Source organism: Candoia aspera, chromosome 4 (genome assembly GCF_035149785.1).
Source record: "Candoia aspera isolate rCanAsp1 chromosome 4, rCanAsp1.hap2, whole genome shotgun sequence".
Classification (NCBI taxonomy): domain Eukaryota; kingdom Metazoa; phylum Chordata; class Lepidosauria; order Squamata; family Boidae; genus Candoia; species Candoia aspera.
Window position 1 is genome coordinate 115,256,290 of NC_086156.1, and position 23,362 is coordinate 115,279,651.

The 23,362-nt window shown below is 42.8% G+C and overlaps 1 protein-coding gene and 1 gene segment (V, D, J or C); both read left to right on the forward strand.

Moving 5' to 3' along the window:
* Positions 1-23,362, forward strand: part of LOC134497233 (Ig mu chain C region membrane-bound form-like) — a 440,887-nt gene that overhangs the window by 413,178 nt on the left and 4,347 nt on the right. The window contains 5 exon segments of the C gene segment in view: positions 9,267-9,312; positions 18,193-18,504; positions 19,180-19,506; positions 20,354-20,695; positions 21,436-21,768. Coding sequence covers positions 9,267-9,312; positions 18,193-18,504; positions 19,180-19,506; positions 20,354-20,695; positions 21,436-21,768 — 1,360 coding nt within the window.
* LOC134495892 (uncharacterized) overlaps positions 11,104-23,362 on the forward strand; it is a 38,392-nt gene continuing 26,133 nt past the window's right edge. Inside the window, exon 1 of the mRNA XM_063301537.1 lies at positions 11,104-11,714. The gene's annotated coding sequence lies outside the window, so the exon portion shown is untranslated. The remainder of the gene's footprint in view (positions 11,715-23,362) is intronic.

The following is a 23,362-nucleotide window of genomic DNA, read 5'->3' on the forward strand; positions in this document are numbered from 1 at the left end:
AAATTAGAAGCCTACCACTTCCTGTCCCCATTTCCCTTTTCCATTTTCATCTGCCTATAGCAAAGCAAATTAATTAAGATATTTTATCCACAATACCATGGTTGGGGGTGGTGACAAGCCTGGGGAGGTTTTATCAACCTTCCACCTATTTGGTTGTAGGGGGTGGAAATTGAAACAGAAATGAAGCTGGAGTACCAAGAGAGGTCCAAGTTTCGCTTTGCTTCTCAAGGACTTTGTCTTGATCTCAGGAGAGATAAGGCTTTGCTAAAGTCCTGGGCACCACTTCCTTACAACATGACTAACTGGGCAGAGTTAGTTTAAACCTAAATGAATACAAAACAAAACATGGTCCATTAAAGCTAAATATTAGGACACATTGAGTAGGTCAATGAACCCATTTTTGGAGTTTCCATAGCAAACTATCTCCCCCACCCACCCACCCACCCACCCCATCACAGAATGTGATTTGCTTACAAGAAATGCATATTCGGAAAAAGGGCCTAAAATATTTCTGTCACAAAAAATTGGGTGAAGAGTTTATTTCAGCAGGAATGAAAAAAAGAAAAATGGAGTTGTTTTGTATATAAATTCTCAACTTTATCCAAAACTTATATGAACTGATGATTATGGCAGATATGTTGGGGTGGAAGTTAATCTATAGAGGACTAAGACTTTGGTATTGGGAATTCATGTCCCAAATGAAGATAAAACAGCATTTTAGAAAAAAATTATGGATAAACTATTGCATTTTCCATATGAAAATTGGTGTCTCCTGGGAGATTAGAATGGGATGGTTTCCCCACAAAAGGACAGAATCTCTGAGAAAAATATTTAAAATGCACAGGGCAAACTACCAAAGGTTTTCTTTGATTTAATGGACAATTCGGAGTTGGTTGATATATGGAGACCAAAAAAAATGGTGAGTCAAAAGAATATACTTATTTTTCTGAAAGACATAGAACTTTTTCAAGAACAGATATGATTTGGATCTCTAAGACTTTGGCTACTTGTTGTTGTTTATTCATTCAGTCGCTTCCAACTCTTCGTGACTTCATGGACCAGCCCACGCCACAGCTTCCTGTCGGTCGTCAACACCCCCAGCTCCCCCAGGGACGAGTCCATCGCCTCTAGAATATCATCCATCCACCTTACCCTTGGTTGGCCCCTCTTCCTTTTGCCTTCCACTCTCCCTAGCATCAGCATCTTCTCCAGGCTGTCCTGTCTTCTCATTATGTGGCCAAAGTATTCCAGTTTGGCCTTTAATATCATTCCCTCCAGTGAGCAGTCTGGCTTTATTTCCTGGAGGATGGACTGGTTGGATCTTCTTGCAGTCCAAGGCACTCTCAGGATTTTTCTCCAACACCTGATTGTGTTACAGCTGTGTATTTATTAGCAGAGAGTTAACTATTGATCAGTATAAACTGAAAGGTAGATTTTATTCTCTTTCCTTTTTCTTTCTTAGTTTATTTTCTAGTCTGCTTGTATGGTCCCTTTTCTAAACACTTTAAAGTTGCTTTTCTTTAACATTTGAAGAGTTCCTGTTTCATTCTGCATGTTTAGAATGTTTAATAAAAATGTATAGATAAATTTTAATCACAAAGAAAACAAAACAAAAAGGTTATTTTCAATGTTTTATCTTATCTTTTCTTTTCCTGTATTTTCAAATGAATTCATAGGAGGGAATAGAAGAAGAATTGGAAAGGATGAAGTAGTGTTCCTCCCCCCCCCCTTTTTTTTTTTGTCACAAAAGAGGAAGTTTGCATTTGTTATATGAATGGATATATATTGTTTTTGTTCCTTTTTTTTTCTTTTTGTCCTACACTTGTGTGGCTTTAACTCAGTGAAAGAATTTGGGGGGTAGAAAATGAGAAAAGGGCATAAGGGTGGACATGATAAAGAGTATCTTAAAAACATAGAAACAGTTATCTAAATAGTAATTTAATATATAGCAAATAAAAACGGATAATATTTTATGCCATGTGAGTGAAGGAAGATAGATCCTTTGGAACTGTGGTGCTGGAGGAAAATTCTGAGAGTACTTGGACTGCAAGAAGATCCAACCAGTCCATCCTCCAGGAAATCAAGCCAGACTGCTCAGTGGAGGGAGTGATATTAAAGGCAAAATTGAAATACTTTGGCCACATAATGAGAAGACAGAACACCCTGGAGAAGATGCTGATGCTGGGGAGAGTGGAGGGCAAAAGGAAGAGGGGCCGACCAAGGGCAAGATGGACAGATGACATTCTAGAGGGGACAGACTCGTCCCTGGGGGAGCTGGGGGTGTTGACGACCGACAGGAAGCTCTGGCGTGGGCTGGTCCATGAAGTCACAAAGAGTCTGACCATTGCCCTGCTTCTCCTGTCTCTCAAGGACATTCCCACAGACCATTAGAGAATTTCAGAAAACCTTCAAATTTCCCTGTCTAAGGGGATAGCTCCCTCTTGGTTCTTAATGGCCCCATTTAAGCTCCAGTCCTGTCAACTCTCCTGATTTCTTGCTTAGAAATGTGGACTCAGGACTCTGTCATGAGTAAGGATGGCGAGCAGGGGGCTCCCATCCAGGCTGTAAAGCGCAGGAGTAGCACTGAGGAATTAAGCAGCCATTCAAAGAGGCACAGATCAGGCCCGCCTTAGCCTTTGGGGTTTATATGTCTGGGTTTTTCCCACGCTTATTCAGTTTGTTAGGATTCTGTTTATGTAGCAGTAATAAACATTAGAGAACTACTCCTCATCTCAGTGTGTCTCTCACCGTTAGGACATCAATCCTAACTGGTTTGATCTTCTGGCAGTCCAAGGCACTCTCAGAATTTTCCTCCAACACCACACTTCAAAAGCATCGATCTTCCTTCTCTCAGCCTTCCTTATGGTCCAGCTCTCACAGCCATATGTTACTACAGGGAACACCATTGCTTTAACTATGCGGGCCTTTGTTGTCAGTGTGATGTCTCTGCTCTTAACTATTTTATCGAGATTTGTCATTGCTCTTCTTCCAAGGATTAAGCGTCTTCTGATTTCCTGACTGCAGTCAGCATCTGCAGTAATCTTCACACCTAGGAATACAAAGTCTTTCACTGCTTCTACATTTTCTCCCTCTATTTGCCAGTTGTCAATCAAGCTGGTTGCCATAATCTTGGTTTTTTTGAGGTTTAGCTGCAAGCCAGCTTTTGCACTTTCTTCTTTCACCTTCATCATAAGGCTCCTCAGTTCCTCTTCACTTTCAGCCATCAAAGTGGTATCATCTGCATATCTGAGATTGTTAATGTTTCTTCCAGAGATTTTAACTCCAGCCTTGGATTCCTCAAGCCCAGCATGTCGCATGATGTGTTCTGCATACAAGTTGAATAGGTAGGGTGAGAGTATACAGCCCTGCCGTACTCCTTTCCCAATCTTAAACCAGTCTGTTGTTCCGTGGTCTGTTCTTACTGTTGCTACTTGGTCGTTATACAGATTCTTCAGGAGGCATACAAGATGACTTGGTATCCCCATACCGCTAAGAACTTGCCACAATTTGTTATGGTCCACACAGTCAAAGGCTTTAGAATAGTCAATAAAACAGAAATAGATGTTTTTCTGAAACTCCCTAGCTTTTTCCATTATCCAGCGGATATTGGCAATTTGGTCCCTAGTTCCTCTGCCTTTTCTAAACCCAGCTTGTACATCTGGCAATTCTCGCTCCATGAACTGCTGAAGTCTACCTTGCAGGATCTTGAGCATTACCTTACTGGCATGTGAAATGAGTGCCACTGTTCGATAGTTTGAACATTCTTTAGTGTTTCCCTTTTTCGCTATGGGGATGTAAGTTGATTTTTCCAATCTGATGGTCATTCTTGTGTTTTCCAAATTTGCTGGCATATAGCATGCACTACCTTGACAGCCTTCAGCAAAGGATCGTTACCTTGTCGTGGTGCTGGAGCGTGAGCACCTCAATGATGCCATGAGCTAAACCGTGAAGGGCCACCCAAGACGGGAAGGTCATGACAGAGAGGTCAGACTAAATGCGATCCCTGGGGAAGGTAATGGCAACCCACCTCAGTATTCTTGCCGTGAAAACTAAATGGATCAGTACAACCAGAGATATGTCGGTATACCATCGGAAGATGAGACCCCCAGGTCGGAAGATGGTCAAAATGCTACTGGGGAGGAACAGAGGATGAGCTCAACTAGCCCCAGACGTGATGACGCAGCTAGCTCAAAGCCGGAAGGACGGCTAGCGGCCGACGGTGCTGGTGGTGAACGGCGAATCCGATGTTCTAAGGATCAACACACCATTGGAACCTGGAATGTAAGATCTATGAGCCAGGGCAAATGGGATGTGGTTATTGGTGAGATGTCAAGATTAAAGATAGACATTCTGGGCATCAGTGAACTGAAATGGACTGGAATGGGCCACTTCACATCAAATGACCACCAGATCTACTACTGTGGACAAGAGGACCACAGAAGAAATGGAGTAGCCTTTATAATTAATAGTCAAGTGGCTAAAGCAGTGCTTGGATACAATCCAAAAAACGATAGAATGATCTCAATTCAAATTCAGGGCAAGCCATCTAACATCACAGTGATCCAAATATACGCCCCAACCACAGATGCTGAAGAAGCTGAAGTAGAGCAGTTCTATGAGGATCTGCAGCACCTACTGGACAACACACCTAAAAGAGATGTTATTTTCATCACAGGAGACTGGAATGCTAAGGTGGGCAGTCAAATGACACCTGGAATTACAGGTAAGCATGGCCTGGGAGAACAAAATGAAGCAGGACATAGGCTGATAGAATTTTGCCAAGACAACTCACTCTGCATAACAAACACTCTCTTCCAACAACCTAAGAGATGGCTTTATACATGGACTTCACCAGATGGACAACACCGAAATCAGATTGACTACATCCTTTGCAGCCAAAGGTGGCGGTCATCTATACAGTCGGTAAAAACAAGACCTGGAGCTGACTGTAGTTCTGATCACGAACTTCTTCTTGCACAATTTAGGATCCTCCCACTGTGGAGGTAGCAAGGGTGGTAGGAACAAGTTGAAGCCTTTGCTAGCCCCAACGAACAGAAAGGTTCCCAGTTTAGAGGTTGGTCTAATAATGGTGGGGGAGAGCTCTAGCAGCCCTGTAGAAATTCTAAAGCCCACCGGTCAGCTTGGAAAGCTGCAAGCTTTCTACAGCTCAAATTTCAGGAGAGATTGAACTGGGATTGCTTGCATGTGTAGAGCTTCACTGGGGCATTGCTAGCAGCCTTCGCCCATAAGCTTCTTGGTAAGTGTACCATGATGGGGGAAAGCTTCTAGCAATTCCTTAGCATGTTAGAAGCCCAACGCTGGCTGAGACCATGCATGGTAATTTTCAGATCTAGGGTAGCTACAGTTGAGCTGAAGCTCTCCCAAGTCAAACGCTTGGCTAGAGGAAAGAGCTTTTGTTCTCTGATGTTGGACTCTGGGTGGTGAGCTTTCTGGCAGGAGCTTTTGCTGGGGTGTAAGCCTTTGAAGGTTGAAGCTTTTTAGTCCTAGAATTGCTTGGAGTTATAAAAACTAGAGCTTGGGCAGGAAGGTCTCTGAAACCCAACATGCAGATCAATATCTTGCAATATCTTTGGAGCTGTAGGGTGGGGATGGGGGCAAACTGGAGCTCGGCTGATTCCCTATTGACTTGGCTCTGAAAAATATAGGAGTTACTCCAAGCAACTCCCTTAGCTAGAAGGTAGGAGATTCGCTCGGATGTCTCATGAGAAAAAAGGGAGGAAGCAAAGGCTGAGTTCACAAAGTTTGTTTAACCAGGTCGGGTAAAAGCCTAGCAGCACAATGTTGGCTTGGCTTGTTTATTGCTAACGTTGGTTAGGTTTTTTTGAAAATGTAGCCTGTTGTACAGAGTCAGTCCAGTTGTTTTATGATTCAGTGTGTGGTGCAAAACCAGAAAACGGGTTAATGGCACAACCCACCTGTTCTGTGATTGCAGCCAAAGTGTCAGCTGAGGGACACAATGCCAACTTGTGGCATGCATGGAGAAGGTTGGAAGAGATGGTGTTTTTCTGGAGCACATGGCCAGGCTAGCTGGAAAGCACTTGCTTTCAGAACTTGGAAAGCTTTCAGAAAACCTCTGAAGCTCCGAAAGTCATTTTCCCTACCCTAAAACTCAGGGTTCTTCTAGAGAGATAACTGTACAGCTTTCAAAAAAGAGAGCTTATGGCACCCAAATCTCCTTGAAGCCACAGAGTTTGCAAGAGGTGTGTGAGCCTCTTAGCTCAGCTGTCCCAGCGTTGGAGAAAAAAAGGGGGGCGAGCAATTTCTCTGCCTCTCCTTTCTTGGTTGAAGGCTAGTATCCCACCGGGATACATGCAACCCTTCACCTTAATCTTGAGGTGCGCATGAGATTTTCCCATGCCACTCCAAGGCTATGGCTTGAGAAGTGGGTTGGGATGACTGAGTAAGAAGCAGCAAGCTTCCCAGAGCACAGGGGGCCTTGGGAAAGGTAGGGGTGCACCTTCCCAGCTTTCTAAAAATCAGAGCCCAGATAGGAGAACTAGTAGTAGTCACCAGCTGAGTGTTGGATTCAGCAAAAAAGAGTGGAGTTTGTATGAGTTTTTGCAGGACTGTTGCAGGAACAGCTGCCTTTCCCCATCCAGCTAAGTGATTTGGCTTGGTCGGTTACTCATGGGCTTTAGAAGAGGCCAGGAGGAAGCAGATAGCTTCCCCTCACCTGGTCTTCTAGAATACTCATGACCTTCTTGATGCTTGAGCTTTGGAGGATTCTGGTGGGTGGAGTAGCATGGATTCACCAGTGTCCAGCATTCAGCTGGTAAACTGCATGGTTTTCCTCTGAGCTCCAGCTGTAGAGGTAAAGCGGAGAGCAGGCAGGCTTTCATTCTGGAACGCAACCAAGTTAGGAGGTGTGAAAAATTCTAGCAGTAGGCCTGCTGCAGGAAGGGTGTTCAGCCAAGCTGAAGCCGAGCTCTCCACAAGTCGGAGAGGCAGCTGCCTGGTCCCATGTTGGTTTGGGGAATGCCCAGGATTAGGGAGAGGGCAGTGCCCTGTGGAACTCTCCCAACCAGCTTCCTTCAAATGCTTTTGAAAAAGCTGAAGGAAGCTCCTGGAGAGTGTGTGAAGGCATCACGTTTCCCGAGGAACGCTGGTGCTGGGAATAATGTAGGAGTGGGCTGTTTTGTACAGATTAAGAAGGCTGCTGAGAGAGTGGCATTTTATCCTCCATAGCTTCCACACAGTAGCAAAGCCCCCACCCAGCTGAGCATAAATTCTGGACCACCACATTCCAAGGAAAAGTATAGAGGAGCTAGACAGGAATGACCCAAGCCTTGATTTCCTGAGCGGCTTTGAGACCCAGTATTGCCTTGTCCTGTTAGAAATCCCTTCTGTAAAATCTCTGAAAGGTTTCATTGTCTCTCTACTTCCTGTCCTTTTTCCTGCATTGCCGTTGAATTGATGCTGGGGGATGATGCTATTCTTCCCCTGTTTATTGCTGGGGATACCAGACTAATGCCGGATCAATATCTCAACTGTAGTCACGGCACCTTTTAATAACCATTGCTGTAACGTACCGTCAGTAGATTCAGGCCAAGACAAATTTCCCTGCCTGATTTTGGCACACAAAGTGCTCTTAAAGAAGCAGAACCAGGCCCGTCTGGGTTGGGGGGAAGAAGGGTGAGACAGTTGCCTTTGGGGAGGGAGAAGAATTGGTTTCCACCCCGGCCACTGAGAATGCTTTAGCCCTGCTTGTTCTCCATAGTTAAAGGAGAAGCAGAACTATGTCCCTCTCACTGTTCTTTGATTCTGTAACCACACAGAACTAGGGTGCAGAAGCTTTTAGTATGTGCCGTGCATCAATGCAGCACTAGAGAAGAGACGGGGACCCAGCTCTTGCACAGAAGAAGCTGAAGCACTTCTCCAGAAGTGCTTCAGGTCCTCAAGCTAGTTAGGAAGGCCTGTGGTGGATTCCATAGGCAGGTCTGGTTATCGTGACAGAATACATCTGGAAAATACCTGAGCCAGTTTGGCATAGTGGTGAAGGTGCTGGCCTACAAACCAGGCGTCTGTGAGTTCTAGTCCTGCCTTAGGCATGAAAGCCGGCTGGGTGACTTTGGGCCAGTCCCTCTCTCTCAACCCAACTCACCTCACAGGGTTGTTGTTGTGGGGAAAATTGGAGGCAGGATTATTAGGTAAGTTTGCCACCTTGAGACAAAAAGAGAGAAAGAGAGAGAGGGAGAGAGAGAGAGAACAGAGTAATAATAGTAATCACTCCTTCTGTGAGAAAAGTAAGTTTTCAGATGAATGGTCCCGTTTAAACCAAATTGAAACATAAAGGTATGTATAAAGACTGCAGTCAGCCTTGATTATTTTTGCACTGAGTCTGTCATGAGTAAGGATGGCGAGCAGGGGGCTCCCATCCAGGCTGTAAAGCGCAGGCATAGTACTGAGGAACTAAGCAGCCATTCAAAGAGACACAGATCAGGCCCGCCTTAGCCTTTGGGGTTTATATGTCTGGGTTTTTCCCACGCTTATTCAGTTTGTTAGGATTGATGTCATAACGGTGAGAAACACAATGAGATGAGGAGTAGTTCTCTAATGTTTATTACTGCTACATAAACAGAATCATAGTTAAAGCAATGGTGCTCCCCGTAGTAACATATGGCTGCGAGAGCTGGACCATCAGGAAGGCTGAGAGAAGGAAGATCGATGCTTTGGAACTGTGGTGTTGGAGGAAAATCCTGAGAGTGCCTTGGACTGCCAGAAGATCAAACCAGTCCATCCTCCAGGAAATAAAGCCAGACTGCTCACTTGAGGGAATGATATTAAAGGCAAAACTGAAATACTTTGGCCACATAATGAGAAGGCAGGACACCCTGGAGAATATGCTGATGCTAGGGAGAGTGGAAGGCAGAAGGAAGAGGGGCCGACCAAGGGCAAGATGGATGGATGATATTCTAGAGGTGACGGACTCGTCCCTGGGGGAGCTGGGGGTGTTGACGACCGACAGGAAGCTCTGGCGTGGGCTGGTCCATGAAGTCACGAAGAGTCAGAAGCGACTGAACGAATAAACAACAACAAACCAAGAAACTAAGGGATTTTTTTTCCTTCAGTAATTTGATCAGTCCTGAGCAATTTATATGTTAACTTCTTTTTAAGCTATTCAAAGGGTATTTTTGTTTGGCGTTCCATACATTAGGGCTAAGCCCCCTTTTTGTCATCTGGAAGGGACAAAATAATTCCTTATTAGGTTTTTGTACAAGGCATTGAAAGGGTTGACTTGATGTGACTACTTTGATGTATGGGGCCACGGAACTACTGCCACAGTCACCACAGGTATGTTTTCTAATTTTTTCTGCCTCTTCCACTTGTTATTAATTTTATTTTTTTTCCTTTTTGCTTTAAATTTCTAAATGTCATCATTAAAAATTTTGTCTGTGGCACTGTTACTGTTCTGGGGTATGAACAGTTCTGTTGGGGAGCACATTCTGGAAACAGAGAGGGTGACCCTTTGATTTCAGGAGAATCAAGTCTATTTCTTCTCAGTTCAAATTAAAGTAGCCAAGCTGCCCACTTGACCGAAATCTGTACTTTGGTCAAATGGACAGAAAGATGGTTACGGAGTTGTGGACATGCCACATGAACTCACTCCTAGAAAAATCTGTACTTTTATGTCCCTTAGCTATCTTAAATTTTAAATGTTAAAAAAGAACCTATTTAAAATGGAAAAGAAATGTTTTTAGAGCGTTCTTCTACACCTGATGACTTCAAAGTTATTGTCACTGGAGTCCATTTACTGCAAGGTAAATGCAGACAGAAATTAATCCTTAAAATTCTGTCAGGACAATTGGTGACAGAAGTTTGGCTCCAAATAGACAAACGTCTTGTATCATTAACGGATAAATATTTTCCACTGTGATTACTGGCTTGATTACTGGGGAGAAGGCACAATTGTCACAGTCACATCAGGTAAAAATTATTTTTCTTTTCTAAGATATTCTTTTAAGAAGTTTGTGATTTTAGTGCAATTTTGTGTGGATTCACTAGAGTCTATTTCAGGAAGAACTGAATCTGTAGCAAAGATCAAAATTACTCTGGTTTCTCCTTTCTTTATCCATGCTGTTCTTTCTCCCCTTTCTTTCAAAATGTCGCTTTATCATTCCTATCCATTTGCAAGAATTTAGGAAGATTGTGGCAAACAAAATCGGGCTGTTAATGTCCTTTACCAAAAATATGTTTGCACACTCTAGAAATAGATAAGAAAGATGCCATCATATTGAAATTTTATTAGGTTTGTTCTACAAGGTTAGAGGAACAACAAATCTCATTTGAAGTGAGGAGGGATTTAGTTTGAACTTGGGAGAAAAGGAATCTAAAGAGTTTGAGATTTTTTAAATATTACTGCAGTCCAGTCTACACTGACTGTGAAGAATTCAATATATTGTTGACAGATTATTATGTCAGTGTGAATTACATTCTCTCAATGTTTTTAATTTCTAAAATATCTTAACCACAAGTTGAAAAATGTCACACATTCAGTGGCAGAAATGAGATAGTCGCTCCTTCCTTACTTCTGTTTATCAGCCGATCGTTTATTTTAACGCAGAAACAGAATCACACTTTAGACGTATCATTCACAAAGTGTAAATCTGTCTCTCTGTTGCATTTTCTGTCTTTCTATTAGCAGCCATTCCTATTCCTTTGTCAACCATTATTTTAATTCTAAAATTAAATTCTTAATTCTTCTACAGATCAGAATATTAATTCTTTTGTTTCTTTTTTTGCTGTTTGCTTGAATCCTTTGTTATATATTAGTTTGCTGTGGAAGAGGGAAAAAGTCACTTTAAAGACTTAAAGAATTCTGAAATGACCTTTTGTAAGATCCCGTTTCATGCAGCGTATTCACATGGTTAAAGGTTTCTGCTATGCTACAATGAATTAGAAAATCTTTAATGTTCCAATGGATTCTATCTCTGTTATTTTCTGTTATTTTTGATTATTAGTCATATCTCCTGTTCTTTATGTAATTTACTGAGGACAGTATTCACATGGTTAAAGGTTTCTGCTATGCTACAATGAATTAGGAAATCTTTAATGTACCAATGGATGCTATCTGTGTTATTTTCTGTTATTTTTGATTATTAGTCATATCTCCTGTTCTTTATGTGATTTACTGAGGACAGTAAATCCCTCTGAATTAAATTTAGGGGGAATCTAGGTCAAATCTAATCTTTAGTTAAATAGAAGTAAAATTATTAAATAATTGCATTTAACCAGACTGAAGTTAGAAAGCAGGATAAAATGCTGGCTAGACAAAATAGAAAACATAGAAAATCAGTATGGCTTAAAAAAATAATAATTAATGTGTTTATTTGCAGTTGGGTGGGTGGTGGGTGAAACTAAAATAGCCAGACCGAAAATAGAACATTCTGGGATGTTAAGGGAGCAGATGGTGATAGATTCATTTCTCAGTTTCAGTATATTTTAAGATTCAAGTTCCATCTGGCAGTGTTTGGGACTTCTAGTTTGGTTCTGCATGGCTGAAAATAGCCCTGAACGGTCCGAAAACAACATCTGTTGTTTCTGGTCTTCCTCCCCCTCCCCTTTCCAAAAATAAATCTGATTTATCATGTTTTAACCTAAAAAAGAAAGAAGATAGTCTCTTCCTTTAGGCATTTGTTTTTGCTGGCACTTTATGGTTTCTGCTCATTTTCTTCTGGAAATCATTCGCTAAAATGGTAAGAAAAAGTTGAAATATTTATATTGAGTCAATGTTATTAACCACACATTTTCTACATTTCTCTTTTACTTAATTATTATGGCTTAATTATTGCTTACATTATTATTTACTTGATTACTTTAGCAATATCTTTCAATTATGTTTCTACTTTGTAAGAATGGAATTTTTATTAATAATGTTGCACTAAGCTGTATAGTATATTTTAATGATGCTGTTGCACTGTTGCTTGTTTTTTATGAATTACACGTGATGAAAGTGAGAGATTTTATTACCATGGTTTTTAGAAAAGAATGAATTTGTGGCATGAATCTGGGTTGTTTTTAAGGGGAAGGTGTTTCTCCCAAGTAACTAGGGAAGATCTTTCTGAATTTTTTCAACTGAAAAGATACACTTTTTTTTATTTTAATTGGGATTATTCTATTCTTATCCTCTATGGCAGAATTTCAATATATTTCATCTTGATGAGGCATAATAATTGCTGTGATTTGAAATTTCCACCTTTCTTTTTCTGTTTGATTGATTGATTTTTAAAAAGTATAGGTCATCTTGGAATTTTGATTGAGAAAGGGAATTATTTTCACTTGTCTTAGTTTGGATCACATAGACTAAGGGAAGCTTCTAATAGTACATGGCAAATTAATTTTCCCATTTAGTTAAAATTATTTTTCACATTGTTTATGAGATAGGGATGGTGACTTATTAAATGTTTCTAAGGGTTATAGTTATTTAGAACATTGATTGATTGATTGATTGATTGATTGATTGATTCATTCATTCATTCATTCATTCATTCATTCATTCATTGTTTGACTGGCTGATAGACAGAGATTCTTTTAACTGCAGAATTAGCAACCCTTTTCACCATTTTAACTCCCAACCATCTGGACTGCTCTGAGTACCCCAGGGTCTTCCTAATAAGAACACATCCAATATCTTTCCCAGCTGAATAAAACTCTTAGAGTTTCAGGTTAGTCAGTGGAACCTTCTAATATCTCTGAAGCTTAGCCAGAAAGAAGTCCTACAGGTTCTCCGCTCTAGATACTAGTCTTCCCAACCTCTATAGCTTTGGCTATATCTATGGCAATAATAGCTCAGGCACAGAGAATCTCCCTGAACATCCCAGCTGTTCCACTTTTGAAGAGATGTATGGCTTCCTATGCAGCTATGCCTATGAGAATGACTGGGAACGCACTAGACTTTGCCCAAGCATTTCAGCAAGCCAGATGTTCAGTGGCAAGAGAGGGTCAGACCTTTCAGCTCTAGGATAGCTCTTTTCTACCACCCTTGCTACCTCCACAGTGGGAAGACCGACAGGTCTCCCCGTTGAGTGTTGGGTGCACAGAAAGCTAGGAATTTTCCCCCAACCCCTCTGCTCTCAAGGATTCTCCCAGCCATGGACTAGCCTTTGGAGAATCTCAGTTTTCTCCTTTGCTGAGTCTCTGTCTAAATTCTAATAGCTCGAAAAAAGCTGGAGAGCCTTGTACTCAAGCTGTAGCTTTGGGAAAGTAGTAGAAGCTCTTTTCACTGGCTTAGCTTCTTGAAGCCCACCTCCCTCCTTCATCTCCCTCCTGAACAGCGGTCCAGATCAAAGGAAGAAGCTCCCAGCATTTGCCTAGCTTATCCAATACTGAGCTAGGAGGCTAGGTTTTCTGGCTGCTATAATTTTAGCAGCAATAGCTAGGGCAGGGATCAGCAGCTGTGAGAGGGTGCATTTCTAGAGTCCCCTTGCTCTCGGCTGAGGAAGGATGAGAACCAGGTTAAAATATCAGCAAGCCTCTAGCTTCTCTGAAACCCACAGAATGGCTAGGAGCTCATTCATATTTTAGGTGCAAAAGGAGCAGGGAGGGATGTACAGCCAAGCCTGGTGCTTAGCTAAGGACCAGACGAATGGTTTTCCTCCTTAGCTCTGGGTTTGGGAATTCCCAGAAACCAACCTCTGAGCTAGGACTGTATGGATGCTAAGCTTTCAGAACCATAGGTAGTATAGCTGAGATGGCATCTCTTAAAGCTAAGGGCTCAGCCAGCTCAAAGCTGCTTTGTTCCTCTACTGAGAATTGTCTGTAGCAACTCTGGGCAAGCCTGTACTTTCTCTGAAGGCTTGCGTTGTGTTTGGGTGCATCCACCTGAAATCTACTGCTGGGGGTTAGCTGGGGTGGGGTGGGGTGGGGTGGGTGTGAGGGAAGCCACAAATCTTTCATACTGATCACAGCGCTTGCTGGGAGGAAGGAGCAAACTTTGGAGGAGATTCTCCAAAGGCTAGTCCATGGCTGGGAGAATCCTTGAGAGCAGAGGGGTTGGGGAAAAGTTCTTAGCTTTCTGTGCACTCAACACTCAACTGGGAGACCTGTCGGTCCTCCCACTGTGGAGGTAGCAAGGGTGGTAGGAACAAGTTGAAGCCTTTGCTAGCCCCAACGAACAGAAAGGTTCCCAGTTTAGAGGTTGGTCTAATAATGGTGGGGGAGAGCTCTAGCAGCCCTGTAGAATTTCTAAAGCCCACCGGTCAGCTTGGAAAGCTGCAAGCTTTCTACAGCTCAAATTTCAGGAGAGATTGAACTGGGATTGCTTGCATGTGTAGAGCTTCACTGGGGCATTGCTAGCAGCCTTCGCCCATAAGCTTCTTGGTAAGTGTACCATGATGGGGGAAAGCTTCTAGCAATTCCTCAGCATGTTAGAAGCCCAACGCTGGCTGAGACTATGCATGGTAATTTTCAGATCTAGGGTAGCTACAGTTGAGCTGAAGCTCTCCTGAGTCAAACGCTTGGCTAGAGGAAAGAGCTTTTGTTCTCTGATGTTGGACTCTGGGTGGTGAGCTTTCTGGCAGGAGCTTTTGCTGGGGTGTAAGCCTTTGAAGGTTGAAGCTTTTTAGTCCTAGAATTGCTTGGAGTTATAAAAACTAGAGCTTGGGCAGGAAGGTCTCTGAAACCCAACATGCAGATCAATATCTTGCAATATCTTTGGAGCTGTAGGGTGGGGATGGGGGCAAACTGGAGCTTGGCTGATTCCCTATTGACTTGGCTCTGAAAAATATAGGAGTTACTCCAAGCAACTCCCTTAGCTAGAAGGTAGGCGATTCGCTCGGATGTCTCATGAGAAAAAAGGGAGGAAGCAAAGGCTGAGTTCACAAAGTTTGTTTAACCAGGTCGGGTAAAAGCCTAGCAGCACAATGTTGGCTTGGCTTGTTTATTGCTAACGTTGGTTAGGTTTTTTTGAAAACGTAGCCTGTTGTACAGAGTCAGTCCGGTTGTTTTATGATTCAGTGTGTGGTGCAAAACCAGAAAACGGGTTAATGGCACAACCCACCTGTTCTGTGATTGCAGCCAAAGTGTCAGCTGAGGGACACAATGCCAACTTGTGGCATGCATGGAGAAGGTTGGGAGAGATGGTGTTTCTCTGGAGCACATGGCCAGGCTAGCTGGAAAGCACTTGCTTTCAGAACTTGGAAAGCTTTCAGAAAACCTCTGAAGCTCCGAAAGCCGTTTTCCCTACCCTAAAACTCAGGGTTCTTCTAGAGAGATAACTGTACAGCTTTCAAAAAAGAGAGCTTATGGCACCCAAATCTCCTTGAAGCCACAGAGTTTGCAAGAGGTGTGTGAGCCTCTTAGCTCAGCTGTCCCAGCGTTGGAGAAAAAAAGGGGGGCGAGCAATTTCTCTGCCTCTCCTTTCTTGGTTGAAGGCTAGTATCCCACCGGGATACATGCAACCCTTCACCTTAATCTTGAGGTGCGCATGAGATTTTCCCATGCCACTCCAAGGCTATGGCTTGAGAAGTGGGTTGGGATGACTGAGTAAGAAGCAGCAAGCTTCCCAGAGCACAGGGGGCCTTGGGAAAGGTAGGGGTGCACCTTCCCAGCTTTCTAAAAATCAGAGCCCAGATAGGAGAACTAGTAGTAGTCACCAGCCTTTTAATAACCGTTGCTGTAACGTACCGTCAGTAGATTCAGGCCAAGACAAATTTCCCTGCCTGATTTTGGCACACAAAGTGCTCTTAAAGAAGCAGAACCAGGCCCGTCTGGGTTGGGGGGAAGAAGGGTGAGACAGTCGCCTTTGGGGAGGGAGAAGAATTGGTTTCCACCCCGGCCACTGAGAATGCTTTAGCCCTGCTTGTTCTCCATAGTTAAAGGAGAAGCAGAACTATGTCCCTCTCACTGTTCTTTGATTCTGTAACCACACAGAACTAGGGTGCAGAAGCTTTTAGTATGTGCCGTGCATCATTGCGGCACTAGAGAAGAGACGGGGACCCAGCTCTTGCACAGAAGAAGCTGAAGCACTTCTCCAGAAGTGCTTCAGGTCCTCAAGCTAGTTAGGAAGGCCTGTGGTGGATTCCATAGGCAGGTCTGGTTATCGTGACAGAATACATCTGGTAAATACCTGAGCCAGTTTGGCATAGTGGTGAAGGTGCTGGCCTACAAACCAGGCGTCTGTGAGTTCTAGTCCTGCCTTAGGCATGAAAGCCGGCTGGGTGACTTTGGGCCAGTCCCTCTCTCTCAACCCAACTCACCTCACAGGGTTGTTGTTGTGGGGAAAATTGGAGGCAGGATTATTAGGTAAGTTTGCCACCTTGAGACAAAAAGAGGGAAAGAGAGAGAGGGAGAGAGAGAGAGAACAGAGTAATAATAGTAATCACTCCTTCTGTGAGAAAAGTAAGTTTTCAAATGAATGGTCCCGTTTAAACCAAATTGAAACATAAAGGTATGTATAAAGACTGCAGTCAGCCTTGATTATTTTTGCACTGAGTCTGTCCTGAGTAAGGATGGTGAGCGGGGGCTCCCATCCAGGCTGTAAAGCGCAGGCGTAGTACTGAGGAACTAAGCAGCCATTCAAAGAGACACACATCAGGCTCGCCTTAGCCTTTGAGGTTTATATGTCTGGGTTTTTTCCACGCTTATTCAGTTTGTCAGGATTGATGTCCTAACAGTGAGAGACACACTGAGATGAGGAGTAGTTCTCTAATGTTTATTACTGCTACATAAACAGAATCCTAACAAACTGAATAAGCGTGGGAAAAACCCAGACATATAAACCCCAAAGGCTAAGGCGGGCCTGATCTGTACCTCTTTGAATGGCTGCTTAATTCCTCAGTGCTACTCCTGCGCTTTACAGCCTGGATGGGAGCCCCCTGCTCGCCATCCTTACTCATGACAGAGTCCTGAGTCCACATTTCTAAGCAAGAAATCAGGAGAGTTGACAGGACTGGAGCTTAAATGGGGCCATTAAGAACCAAGAGGGAGCTATCCCCTTAGACAGGGAAATTTGAAGGTTTTCTGAAATTCTCTAATGGTCTGTGGGAATGTCCTTGAGAGACAGGAGAAGCAGGGCAATGGTCAGATAAGAGACAGCTTAGCCCACAGAAGGAATGGGAGTGTGGAAAATGTCTCAGAAGGGACCCTCCCTCGTTCCCTGGAAAGTAAAGGAAGGGGGGAGAGATGTGCTTTCAGACTTGCTAGATTCTGTTACTGTAACCTTACAATAAAAGTAGTTAGTCCTCATGGTATTTATTTCTCATCTGGGCTACCTCAAAGGGCTGGCAAGTGTTTAGTAGCTACCCAAAAGGGAGCACCCATTGGAAAAGAAAATGGAGGCCAGTAGAATGTCCAGTTTGAGCAAATTGTTGGCTTTTGTCTACCCGGCTGACCAAGAGGCAGGTGCATGGCAGCGAGGAGCCATGGACCAGTGCAGCCTTGTGGTGTAGGTCTGAGAGAACAGTGCATTTGATGCTTGAGGCCTGAGACCTGCTTCACCTTTTGGGGAAGAAATGCTCAATTGCTTTCACATCTCACTGCATGGCATGGGGAGGGGTGTTTAGCCTCTAGCTTTGTTCCCCAGAGTTGAAAACATTTCATCATTCCAGTGGTGACCTCTGGGTAAATGACATTTTAAAAAACCCTCCTGAAGCATTCCTTCTTTCTGGCGCTAAAGGGAGATATGCCAGGGAGGTTTGAAAATCCACTACCACTGAAAGAAAACGGCTAGTGTTAGGCGTCCTGGAATTCTTCCAGTCTGCAGTAATAAGAATCCAATCCATTTCGCAAGGCTGATCTCAGTGATTCTTACAACAATCCTGGAAAGTAGACCAGTTGATTTCAGCATGGTGCCAAGACGAAGGGCAAGCAACAAATCTCAGGCCGTGTGCAGCTAACAGCCAAATGTTTGCACCTCAGTTCATACTTCCTAATCCTACTACGTTAGCTCACACACGGGAGGATTATATGAAGGAGGGATCCATAAGAATTGTAAGAACTGTTAAGGGACCAAGTGATGCAATCCGGCAGACTGGATCTTTTCATATAACTTGAAGGTATAAATGAACCAGAACATGCACTCTGCAAAATTGTCTGGTTAACTCAGGGAAAACCTACACAAATATTTGCTCATCTTATCTTACTTTCTCAGCCAAGCAAGCCTTCCCTTCCTTTCAAGCATTCAATCCCAGCTGAACACCTTCAAAACCCGCCATCCTTCTTTTTCTTCTCCCTCAGAACCCCCAAGTGCCCCTTCTCTTTTCCCACTCATCCCATCTGGGAACAACCCAGAGGGTTCAGACATCATCATCGGATGCCTCGCCAAGAATTTTCTGCCAGATGGGGTCACTTTCTCCTGGAATAATCCAAGCAACCAGAGTCTCAGTGCCGATAGCTTCAAGAAATTTCCATCTATTAGGAGTCCAGCTGGGTTATACTCTGCAGCTTCCCAGGCTCAAGTCCCACTGGCCACGTGGAATCGTTATGAACCATTCTACTGCAAAGCTGACCACCCAAAGGGCAACAAAGTGATAGCAGTTAAAAATCCAAGTAAGTGAAAGTCTTTGCCTTATTCCACCACCCATGTCCCCCATGAGAACATAGTCCACTTTCATAAGGAATTTGGTCAAGGGGCATTAGAAACCACACACTTCATTGTGACATGTGCTTGTAGAAAAGTTAGCCTGTCTCCAGAAGGGCTGCCCTGAATCAGTGTACATTATTTCCTCCTCTTAACCCAATTGATGATGAACAAAATCTAGTTCAGGCCTGACATTTTCTACCCAGATGATGATTCCTTCTGAAAGACAGGCCCACTAAGACACTTCCTCTATCCTTGAAGCCCAACCCTCTGATTGTAGATGAGGTTGAACTGGACCGGCTTCTTCTTGGCCATGGGAAATGGGTTTTCTACATATGCTCACCAATGCCCTGGTATGTGCTCTGGGACTGAGCCTGGGCTCTGGGGCTAAACCCTACTCATCCTTGTTTCCAGTAGGTCCCTGTTTCCCAGAGATTCAGGTAGATGCAGATGGGTTTCTCAGTTATGGGCCATCATCAAATACCAGCAGACCACTTCGTTTATCTCAGAGGTTTCCAGATAGATCTGAACACACAAACCTCTCCACATGACTGCAGCTTCTGAATCTTCATTTATATTATGCCTTTAAGGTGTTGAATTTCCTTATCATGATCATTTCTTTTCTTGCAATGCTCCACTTCCAGTTGTACAACCCACTGAGCCTGAGATGCTCATTCGGGCACCAGTTCTTGCTGCGTTTTCAAGTGCCTTCCTAAATTCCACTGTTACCTGTGAAATAAGTAACCTCTGCTCTACAAATGCTGAAGTCCAATGGTTTAGGGAGAACACAGAACTCACCACTGACATCACCACCAGCAAAGCCATCCCAAATGGTCGTGGTGGATACACCATCTGGAGCAAACTTGTTATCACCAAGGAAGACTGGTTTTCTGAGAAAGTGTTTGCCTGTCAAGTGAAAAGCGGGTCATACATTGGAAAACAGGAGTTCAGCATGCCTTCTTTTTGCAAAGGTAAGTAGAAGTTCCTTCAGGAATCAGAGCAATGTGGCTGTTCATGGGATAACTCCTTGCTCAAATGCTTCTCCAGACTGAGCATTGAGTTATTTAATTTTTTGGTTCCACTGCTCAACAGAAGCTTCATATAGGCGCACACACACACACACACAAACACTGTACATATCTTTGTTCACCAGGCACCAGGAAGAACGTTTCTGAGAGCACCAATTAGTTCAGTAAATAACCTGGGATCAGAGTATTCACCTATGTTTTGATGTCCACGTAGAGAATCCTCTTTTCTCTGAAGAGCTGTGCTTAGAAAGAATTTAAACAGAGAAAACACATTCTCCTAACTCAGAGATGTCCGGAAAAGGGGCAGAATGTTGTATCCAACCACCCGATATTAACGCTCCCATTTCAAAGTCCATCCTTGAGGTTTAGAATTTTTTTTTCAAAAATCCCTTCCTTGAAGCACAATGGTTTCCCGTTTTGCTGGTCCCGTACAAAATGTCTCATAACAGATCCTGAAAAGCCCATCTAGCAGCGCTCAGAGATAAATCCAAACAGAAAGTCTGTGCATTTCTCAAAGACGCCTAGGAGCAGGCCCCAGAGATTGAGAGCAGGGTTTTTTTTCCACCTGAATGCAGAGTATAAGGGATGAGAGGACCACACACTGTGCAGCACATTAAGCCAGTTCTTAGCCACTGTTCCAGAGATTTTAATGGGTCACAAGAAAGCAGACATGTCAGCAGCTTTATCATATGCTTGTTATGAAATATCAGACAAGTAGGAAAGTTTGTACAAGTTACTATTTTATTGTAGGATCAAACATTCTTCTCACTTTTGCCTTGATGTTCCTCAGGTACTCCCTCAGGGTGTGACAGTGTTTATGTGGAAACCATCCCCCCAACTTTTGCCGATATGTACCAGACCGGCTCAGCCAACCTGACTTGCAGAATCTCCAATATACCTATTGGTCAGGACACTTCAGCCTTGAATGTCACCTGGACACGAGCATCAGACCACAAGCAACTGCCTACTGTCCTGGGGAACTTACAGGCCCAGAGAAATGACCTGTACTATGTTGATGCTGTAGCCACAATGTGTGCAACAGAATGGAAGGAGGGTGAAACCTTTACCTGCAAAACTACATTTGAAGGCGTATTTGTCAAACCAGTAGAAAAAACCCTCAAGAAGCAGAGTGGTAAGTTTCTCTTTCATATTGATCCATGAAATGCATTGGGGTCACTTGATCCAGGAGGTTTCTAGATAAGTGATTTTGGACATTAACACCACATGGATTAAGAGTATTCAATCCAGAGTAGGAACAGAATCTTCAGGACCTCTCTCAGGATACCCCAAAATGTCTTTCTCCAGTTACAATAATTAACATCCCCATGAACCCTATTCATGCTATGAAGCTGGTAATTCCTTTGCTCCTTAACTCCAATCAAGCACATCCACTGAGAATCCAGTTTCCACACCCACAGTGGTCTACAGCCATTTTCTTTTCAATTCTCACTCTTCTTTTATGGAGAGAAACTGTATTCTCAACTTCTTCTAGGAAAAGTTGGCACACAGCTTGTGACCGCGAGGATGGTGATCCACAGTCTTACACAAGTAGCATAAAGCTAATTGCTCCCAGGCTGCATTGGTCTTGACAGGTCACATGACATAGATAGGCAGTGTAAGCAAATGAATCCCTTGGCATCTAATTCTGGCTCAGTCATATTCCATACGATTTCCTTTCTCTTGTCTACATTAAGTAGAAGAGCCTTCTTTTCTTCTAAATGTGCGCCTTCTACCCCTAAGCTAATAAATTCATCTTCGTTCTTTGACATACCAAAATTTAAGTGTGGTCTCACAAAGCTACAGTAGTTAAGTGTGATACAGAATGTGTACTAAATATTCTCACACTTTTCTTTTCCTCTTCCCTTTGTCCAGGTGTCAAAAGAAAACCTCCTTCTGTCTACGTCATTCCACCTCCATCAGAACAACTGGCTTTGCGGGAAACAGCCACCGTTACATGCCTCCAGAAAAGTTTCGCTCCTAGCGACATCTTTGTGCGATGGATCCATAATGACCAGCCAGTCAGTGAATCAGAGTACTACACCAGCCAACCCATACAAGAGTCCAAGACATCCAACCTGTACTCTTCCTACAGCATGTTGACCATCAGCGAAGAGCAATGGAATTCTGGAGATACTTTCACTTGCTTGGTGGGACATGAAGCCTTGCCCTACGAGACAGTTCAGAAGACCATAGACAAGAACACGGGTAAACCATCCGCCGTCAACGTCTCTGTAGTCCTCTCCGATCTCGCAAGCGGTTGCTACTAATTGTCAACCTAATTTCTTTTAAGAAACCTTCATTTGCCCTATTCCCACCAGCACCTGTTTCTCCTGCTTCATTATTGATTCTTTGGTGGAAAGTTTGCAGTGATGAAGGCAGGTATCTAAGGAAAGATGTGTCATTGTTAAAGCATTAGCTGGCCACATCTTTTTGAAGAAAATAAATATTTTGCAATAAAGTATTTTTCTCAAAACAAAGAAAAAATCTGGCTTATTGTGAAAAATAGCGATGATGCATGAATATACTGGAGGTTCTGACTTCCTGTTGCATCAATATTCCTTCTCCAACTCTTCCTTAATCTTTTCTCATTTCTTTCTTCCAGCAATATCTCTTGCACTTCACATTCTTCTACAGCATAACAGTCCTTGTTCTAAGTTGTTCTGTCCCTGCATTAAACTGAAGAAGAGCTATTTTAGAAAGCTGGTGGACAGCCTCTCTTTTCTGGACCATCACGGATTATCGACTCCCAACATCAATGCCTAATTTAGAGCTATTCATGTTCTGAGATCATGCCACTCTGTACATGCACAGGCTAGGACCATGAAAGGTCTTGAACACTTCTTTTTAATTTATTTTACAAGCAAGGAAATGACTCATCCATTGGGTGTCCATAAGGAATTACCTGTGGCAACATTACATCCTTTGTACAAGACCAGGAAGTTCTTAAGAGAGAGTTGTATGAATGTCTAAAACACACTAAAATAATACCCCAGTGGCTCTTTAGACAGAGCAGTATTCTTTCAATATAAACGCAACTCAATACATATTGGAGGCAATATCATGCATAACAGCTCTGGGCAAAATGGCCTTTATTTTTCTCTTATAAGTGAAAGTAAAAACTGTAGACACCAATACAACAAAGAGTCACATGAACAAGAACATAAAACATCTCTTTTGAGTGCACTGACGTGCTTCCATTCAGACTCACCATACATACATACATTTGTCCAATAGCAAATGCACAATAAAATAACAGTGGTGCTGTTCTGAATATCAGTGAATGACATTTGGGGTTTCCTGCAAAATAGTCTAGTACCGATCAACAATTCCCAGGACACAGATGTTCTTCTATAAAAAGAGAAATACAGCGTTTTAAAAGACAGTCATAATTATTTTGTTTATCGTGAACGTTTGTAATAATGAAAATATTTAGAAGATCAAATATTTAGAACTTCGGGACAATAAAAGATTATCTCATGCATTAATGCAAGGTCAAAAACTGCTGATTGCTTTTAGAGCCCTTAGTTACAGAGGGGAAAATTTATGCAATTTAATTAGATTATCCACTTACGTACATTTAACTAACTAACAAATCTCATAGATCTATCAACATCACTTCATTATGTTAACCACACTGAACATTCCAGCATCCTTAGGAGAAATAACAGAGATTACTTCATTTGAACAATAGAGATGGAAAACCCCCAAACTGATTTAAAACAAAAAAGAAGCATTAAATAAGTTCTACATTAAACAGTCCTATAATAAGCTGCTTAAATTTTCCATACATCCTGAAAGC